This window comes from Buceros rhinoceros, unplaced genomic scaffold, assembly GCF_000710305.1.
Source record: "Buceros rhinoceros silvestris isolate BGI_N320 unplaced genomic scaffold, ASM71030v1 scaffold21557, whole genome shotgun sequence".
Lineage (NCBI taxonomy): Eukaryota > Metazoa > Chordata > Aves > Bucerotiformes > Bucerotidae > Buceros > Buceros rhinoceros.
Window position 1 is genome coordinate 44,753 of NW_010421886.1, and position 8,460 is coordinate 53,212.

The window sequence follows — 8,460 nt, forward strand, 5'->3', positions numbered from 1 at the left end:
CAACAAGGTCAAAACGTTCATCTCTAGCTGGGGCGCTTGTGCTGCAGAGCTGCTGCTCCGGCATGTTTTTCAGAGGAGGTGCAAGCCCAGCCCAGCACACAGCAGTGACCCAGTGAGCTCGATACGGCTCTTAACGGGCTGGGTTTCTTTACTCTCGCTATGCAGCCGCCTGCTGCACTAAAGGACTAGTTGAGGGCTTCACAATCTGGTCCAAAAGTGTAATAGAGATCTCAGACACCGCCGTGGCTTTAAAATCAACTGCTCTTTTCCCCCACGGATATTCTCAAACCTGTTAAGAGAGAATGGATGCACATCAGGTGCCAGCTACATTTCGAGTATGAAAACCTCCGGGTATTATTCACTTTTCCCCGGGCAAGCACCTTCTCTAGTTACCAGAAGCGTAGGAGAAGGGATAGTAGGAGACGACTTGCATCACCTCAGGGGGCAAACTGGATAGCAGTACCAACCAAGCTGTGTTTCATAACCGCCCAGCACAAGCCCCCATTGCTGCGAGCACGTAGGCGTTCCACGTTAAACTGCGAGCATCATCTGTTGGTGGAGCTGCCAAACTGCATGCGATTATTTTTCCGTCAGCACACAGCCAGCCAGAGAAGAATGGCAACTGTCTGGAGCAAACAGCTGAGGGTTTGAATCAGCCACGGGTCCGTGACACGCGCTGCTGAGAAGGGGAACAGGACCGCTCTGTTACCACCCTTCCATACGCAAGTTGGATTTGTACCCTATTGTCACACAATAAATGTGCCACTCTTGCACCCTGAGTGACTGCGGCAGAGGGACTACTAACACCACCCGGTGCTCACAGCGGTGCCGAAATCCCAGCAGTGTAACAGAGGCACAGCACTTACACTTCAGGGTGTTTGGGGGGAGGGGGGCTGCTACTACTGCCTTGGTTGGTTTTTTTTTTTTTAAATACTTCGTAGGCCATTTCATCTAGATCCAAAGGGATAAGCAATTCCACCCAACAGAAATCATTAAAAGCAACTTCAGCAAGACTAGGAAACCTACATGGAAAATAATATCCTCACCCGTTTATTGTTGGTTTTACCACTCGGTAACTTGGTTGTTTTGAACCCAGTGTGAACACAACTGAAGGTTTGCAGAAAATCACACACCTGTATTTTTCACACGTATCAAACACATTGAAAGTTTAAAAATCTGTGAGCCTTGGCTCGCTCCTCTGAATGTCTCTTTCGGGACACGGGTCCGATAGAGTCCAGCTCAGTCTCTGGCGGCAGGTGACACACCAGTCCACAAGGTGGAGGTCTCTCGCAGGCGCTCTTCTCTGTAGTGCATTGTGCTAGTGCATTCAACCCGTGTGTCAGCACTCGACCAGAATGCTGGGGCTTTCTTTGAAACTACACAATACAGAAATAGAATTTTACATGTAGCTTTGCATGCCTGCTGGCTGCTTGCCCTACTGTAGGACAGTGCAATAAATACAAAGATATGCACACTAGAAAAGGGTGAACTGCCATGGGCTACATCTCGTTTGAGTACAAACCGACCCAGTCGACAATATGACAAATTGAGCAGAAAAAGTGGCGATGGCAGTAATATTCTACTACAAAAACAAGGCTAGAAGCAAAGTGTTCTCAAGCTACAGAAAAGTTGCTACCTCCTAATATACGATGTAGGGCCCAGTTCTGCCAAGTGCAGAGTCGTGATCAGTAGATTGCATCAGAACATGCTTTCCCCCCCATTTAACAATGAATACCTCTACAATTTATTTGGTTTTGATAACTGTTTATAAATATCACACTATAAGGACTATTAAACTATACAGCAACATGACACTTATAGCCTAATCCTGAATACAAAGTTCAAAGAACATGACTACAAAGGCCAGAGAGCAAATGTCATCCACTAAAAGCATTTCCACTCCAGGATTTATTGGATGTTCTCTTACACAAACACTTCTCGATGGTGAAACCAAAGGAAGAGCATTTCCTTTTCCCTCGCTGCTCCAGTAATTCAGCCACGCATCACCCTTATAAATTGGTGATGGATTTTAGCAGGTAGCCCCTTGGGGCTATATATTTTATATACTTTATATATATGCACATTTACTTTGAATTCTATGTAAAAGTTGAAAAAATGTTTGAAAGAAAAGCTCAGAATATATCACAGCTTTTTCAGCAAAAAAAATACAGATTAGTTTTATAACCACTATTCAATTTATCAAACTTTTGCTTTTCTGAAGTATTTACCTTTAATTATGTACATGATACAGGAAATAAAACTTTGTCCACAAACGCTCTCTAAGGTGACAGTTATCAATAGAATGATAGAATAACAGCAGGAAGGATATTAAACAAATGGGGGTGATCAACTTCTGCTTTCAAAAAGTAAAAAGTCACCATAGAATTAAGTACAAAAACCTGCATTGAATGACAGCTGCTGGTGTAGTAACTTGATCAGGTACGGAGACCAAGAGTATAGTAAAGCCCTATGGTAATAATATTTCTGTAGCATCTCCACTCAGTATGGATAGACTAAACGTTGGCAAAGTTTCCGTAGCATTAGCTTATACAAACACAGGAGTCCTCGGTCTGCTGCGCAAAACCCAACGAGCGTGATTTAATTCTCCTGAAATGCACCTGAAATCCAGAGTGTCACTTACAAACTGCATAACGAAACTTTTCTTCAGAAAAATATCTGTTTGGCATCTCCAGGGCTCTGTTCCATCGGACAATAGGGGCATTTTAACCTGGGGACAAAGACAACGCGTTAGAGCTGTGGTAACAGGCGACGACTGAGCGTTAAAGGTGTCCAGTCTGCAGTGACAGTCCTCCTTTCCCCCCTGTAGCCCAGCACAAACGCGCTCTCAAGCCCTGATGCTCTACCTGGCTCCATTAAAAGTCACCTTTAGCTGACAGAGACCTTACCACGCGTTTTATTCTAATTATATCTTCCTCACCTTTCACCCACGCACCCCTGTATGATTAAATACCAAGGAGCTGCTCTTCATGATTAATGCATGATTTCCACTTCTGGATTAGCTGTGCTTCAGTCGCTTTCAACAGGCCAACAGCTCTCGCTGTCTTCCTCAGCACCAATGTGTTCCACTCGCTGCTTCCCAAAGCGCTGGCACCTCACATCCTGCTTGGGTCAGCTCCTGCAGGCTATGGCCAAAGAGGTCAGCCCGGCCTCCCTGCTGAGGGCTCCCCTGGTGCAATTCCACCTGCTTACAGCATTCCTTGTAGCAGCAATCCATTTCCCCCACCTCTCAGCCTGGCCCTTTCGCTCCCCTGGAGTCACTGCTGCCCAAGCTGCGCTGTCACCACAGCTGATTGCTGGAAGCACTGGCAGTGAGTGATCGAGGACAGAAATCACGTAGCAGCAAGTTTACCGGCTTAAAACGGCTGAAGTCCCCCGTGAAGGCAGATCTTGGGCTCTGCTCACAGGGCAAAGAACGCAAACAGCACTCGACGCTTTCATTCATAGCATCACTTATTTCACAGAACAACTCAGGGCTCTAAATTCAGCTGACAGCCCCCACAGAAGCTGCATCTACTCAATCCAAATCACCGCTGGCTCTTCCGCAAGGAAACCCATAGAGCTTGCTCTCTCTCTCCATCTTCTCCATCCATAAAGCCTGTAGGCACCCCACTGATAGCTAGCAAGGAGTATTTCCACAGTGGTAATTCCACCACCTGCTCAACCACTAAGCCATGTTTTCCCAGAGGTTTAACATTCTTTTTAAGGGCTGCTCCCTGTATTACTAACCGTGCTCACGACGAAAAATTGTGGGTGTAAAAACCTCCACTCCGAATGTAAGACATCACAACGGAACTTAGAGCTTGGGAAATCACTCTGCTCACTGCGAGCCTTCACGTAATCTCACTTTCCACAACATCAGAGGGTTTATTATGCTTCTCTCCAGCACATCAACCCAACGTATCTGGCTTTTAAGTTGTTCTCTAAAATTAACAAGCTTCCACCAACTATGGACTCCATTTTCCCAAACACAGTGTTCTAGCCTCAAGATTTGTCCTTGTCTGTATGTTGCTTGAAATAAAAGGATGGTACTTACTTGCTGCCATTAAACATTTTATTCAAAGCATCTCTGGATATAATATGACCACAGACTAGTTTCATGGGTGGATTATTATCTGTTGTTTGCTGACGAAGAATGGGACAGGCAAATATCGAATGATACCAGCACTTTTTACCAAGGTCCACTTCAATCTGTGAAAGAAATGAACGTTAACAATTTATCTCGGGGAACAACATGTCCGGACAATTATCCCTTACCTGAGGGCTCTCACAATTCAGATGTGAAGGTGGCAAAATCCATTGTGTGGGTGCCTGACAATTTCACTGCCAAAAATACTGAATTGTGATCTTAAAACAGCGATTTCTGTTGCTTCTCCTCATCCCCAACAAAGCAGAGTATTCTGCTAAGGGAGAAGGGGATATTTTAGTGCAGATTTACGCCTTGGCAGGAAAACTGAGCTGATGACCCCAAGGACTTTCTATGTTTCCCAGCCAGCGATTTCCAAAGTGGTTTAGATGATGTATCTCACTCAAGCAGGAGGGGGTAATAAAAGGAAAGATAAACCCCCTCGGATTGGTTATGTTCATGTTCCACAGCTTCTTGAAAGACCCTCCCAACACCTACATGTCATGTCCATATGAAGTGTATCAGAACCATTTGTGCCCGGTACCAACAGAGCAGACACGGGCATAGCACCGCTCTTTGCCATCAGGATGAAGCGATGTCAGAAAGGGACATCTCACAGCAAAGAACAGGTCTGTGACCTCGGGAATCTGCTGAGAACTGCAACAATCACAGCTTCCGTACCTGAAGCTCCTGGCTCTGACCAGTCCTGCTCTGACAGGTTCACCCTTCAACAAAATCGGACCTTTCTGCGCTCTTAATCTCTGTCTTTGCACAATGGAAATAAGGCTTCCCATCCCCACGCTGCCTGCATGGCACACACTGGAGACCCTTAGGTTTAGGAAATGCAAGCAGGCATTAACTGACCTATCTGATCTGCATCCGACAGCTAATCGCTCCTGTTGGGACGGCAGGGTGTGAGTCTGCCACACCTGGAGGTCACACTCTCAGTGTTACAGAAAACACAGCTCACCACACGTACCGATGCTGCAACTGAATCTTTTCCAGCTACACTCGAAGATGCTAACTCAGGTCATGCCCACTTTGCACTAAATAGGTTTCTTTCCAGATCAGGAGCAGGCCACTGGAGAGCTGCACACGCCTGCTAAGGGCTATAAAGGGAAACTGGGGTTTCACGACAACTGAGCTCCATTTCGGCTGATATAAATGAGCGTGCCAGGAGCATAACGCACCGGCTCCCAATTCCCGTGTCCTCAGATGCAGCACTAACTCTTCCATCTACCTGCCTGACAAAGAGCCCCTGCAAAGCACCCTGTGGACAGAGCCCCAGCCTAGCTGAGGAAGTTAATGTCTCTCAGTGGGATGTATTTCTTGTCCGGCTATATAGAAACATCTCAGACATCCAGTGCAAGGCTAAGGGGCTTCTGTTAAGATCAGAGTCACATTTTCCCTGTGAAACAGGCTATCAAGTGAAGGGGGGAGCAACAAATAAAACCGAGAGATACCAACCTGACAGACAAACATGCAGACAGTAACAAGAAACAACCTTGTCAGTCACATTAACTGACTGGTCAGCAGGAAACTGTGACCAAACCTGGACTTTGCAACAGCTAAGAACGCTAAACTGGAGGGTCTCAGAGGAGAGGGGTCAGCAGAGCTACACAAACTGCACGAGGAACGTGCAAGGGAAGGGGACTGGCCAGTGGGGTGGAATGGCCAGAAAGGGCTATAAAACGGGCCAGAAGGACCATGACTGTATTTGAGGGACCTGAACACGCATTTGCTTGTGAATCTAGAGTAGGGCGTGTGTGCTTTCACCAGTGAATTTCAATCTTCACCAGCCAAGGAGGAGGAAGGGATCTTGGCTGTCTCTGCGTATGTTTTACGCAAATCCTGTACGTGGGTGCTGCTGAAGGCGGCGCCTTGCCTGCGGCAGCCCGCGGAGCCAGTCGTATCAGTGTCCTCTGTGTGTGTGCACAGGTGGGTGTCGGCAATTCACGCTCAGGTTCGCTGCTGGCTGAACCTACACACGGGAAAGCAGCAGCCAAGTCCCTCGGCCTCGGACAGAGACCCACAGGTCCCTGTACAGCAGGAAGCTTCAAGCCCCAGGGCTGCTGGAGGTGGTGGGCACGGATAACATCTCTTAACATTCAGCACAAAAGAAACCTGGAAACAGCATTTGCCCTCAGAAATGTGTCCTGGGATAGCTCGGCATCAACTCACCGGGAGCTCATCCTTCTGGTTCCAAACGCCCGTGCACTGCCTTTGTTCAATAACTGCCTTGATATTAATTAGAGCTGGTAACGCTACACAACCTGCCGAAAAACTGCAGAAAAAGGAAACGTTATCAGACAGTGCCTGTAAGGAAACCAGCATTTTCCATGTTTCTACTTTAAAGGTTAACTGGGACACAAGTGTGCTGGACTACTTCACCCAGTCCTGGCCTGTACATCTAACCTCCCTTCAAGTATGACAAACGACTTCTGCAGCAGGTTATCAGAAACCCTGCATCCTGGGCTAGGGCTGGGACTCAACACAAAGCTAAGCCCTGCTCTGAGTCTTCTACACCGATTTTCTACACCACCTGCTCTGATTTTGAGCCGCACAGGGGGAAGGCATCACGTTAGCTTACACAGGTGGCTGCTATCAGCTATGGAAGGGTACACGCAGCCTGAGAGCTTCCATGTAACCCACGCGTGCACACAACCCACAACCCTTTAATTATATGTAATTACTATGTAATTTATGTAATTACCACGTGAAGAACCGTGTCGTTCCATCTTACACTGAATCAAGAAAACAAATGTAGAAGAGGCACAGGAAGGCAAGCGAAGGAAGGAGAGCGCAGCCAGTGACAAGAACGGCAGTGAACCACCGAACAAAGCCAGTGTCCTCGCAGCTCAGCCTGCCCTGGGAGTTACCCACTGCCAGAACTCACCACGTCAGTTTGGAATACTCCACTATGCTACAGAACACCAAGTTTCCACAGATTAACAGATGTTTGGATGGATTTAAGTCTGATGACAGTTCTACAGGCCTGGAAATCAGCAGCAAGAGAAACAGCATTTGACCTTGCTATCAGCCCTGCTCTGTTCTTTGGCAGTTATTTTACTCTTCGTGTGAGGTTTATTGCCTCCAGGAGTCACAACCTTCCTCCCCACTCTGCTCCTCCAGATACTTGTTTTTATGTTTCTGCAGGAGCACTGTGCCTGGTTTACTTCAGAGAGATGTCCCTGAAACCTACGGATCTCTTGCCTAAGCTAAAAAAAAAAATAATTAAAACAAAAACATATTCCTCACCTCCGACTGGCCATTTTAATCTCTACACTTTGCTTTTTGGTTATCTCAGCCCTGAGTGTAACTCATGTTAATCCTGTGGAAGGTTTAGACAAATGGTTTGTTTATGACAGGAGTATCGACACCACCTATCCAGTAAATACATTTCAGTGCGATTGATTTCACACCAGGCGCAAAGCGAGCGCCCAGCCCGAGCATCAATAACAGGGATTCTCTACTCCACTGAAAATCCCTTGGCCATCTGCACTGAAAACTGCATTACAGCGTCAATGCCTGAGCAATTAAAACGTAGAGGACTGCTGTTAATTTGACTGAAACAGGGAAAAGATGAAAACAAAACAACAGAAACAGAAGTTTCAGATACCTGTCGAAACCCTCAAACGGAAACTCTGTCATGTTTATTGGAGAAAGACAATTCATCTGAATGTGCTTCCGTTTGTGACGGAGGTGCAAACAGGGGAAGCAGAAGGCTTGACCATTTTTAGAGCTCTAAACTAAGCACAGAAGTCTAGTAACAGTAACATGCAGAGAGGAAAAAAGGAGGAAAAAAACCAGAAAAAGAGAAGCAAAAGAAAAACAACAACAACAAAACAGATGTTGTGAAGCTCCCACTAAGTACCAAATCTCACCCAGAAAGACACATGTAATTTATTTTCTATTTAGTGTCTGAAATGAAAACCAGAACATCAGGCCAGTTTATGAGGGGAATGGACACCCCATGGCTAAAGAGCAGCTAATCAGTTTTCTCTTCAGAGAAGGTAGAAGGAGATTAGATTGGGTCGTCTTCAGATTTCCAAAAGCCTCCTACAGATCTGCATTTTGTCAGGTTAGCTGCTGAGCTTGCAAGTGCCTCTTTTTCTTGGCAAATGAGGTCCAGCAAACAACGAGGAAATGCTGGCAGCTGAAACCATAACACCACTCCTAGGCGGAGTGAAGGCAGGTGAGGTAACGTGTGGATTAAAGACCAAGGTGATCAAATGCTGAGAGAATCGCGGCCAAAGCTCGGGGTTTGATGCCGTTCCACAGCAGGGACAGATTTCACACCTTTGCTGTCGGCAAGG

General features: G+C 46.5%; 1 protein-coding gene across 1 annotated transcript in view; it reads right to left on the bottom strand.

The window, feature by feature from the left end:
• Positions 1-1,747: 1,747 nt before the first annotated feature.
• The window catches only part of RMND5A (required for meiotic nuclear division 5 homolog A (S. cerevisiae)), a 19,370-nt gene continuing 12,657 nt past the window's right edge, over positions 1,748-8,460 (bottom strand). The window contains exons 6-8 of the mRNA XM_010139861.1: positions 6,326-6,428; positions 4,055-4,209; positions 1,748-2,728 (exon numbers count right to left, since the gene is read on the bottom strand). Of these exons, the coding sequence (XP_010138163.1) occupies positions 2,665-2,728; positions 4,055-4,209; positions 6,326-6,428 (322 nt within the window). The 3' untranslated portion in view covers positions 1,748-2,664. The remainder of the gene's footprint in view (positions 2,729-4,054; positions 4,210-6,325; positions 6,429-8,460) is intronic.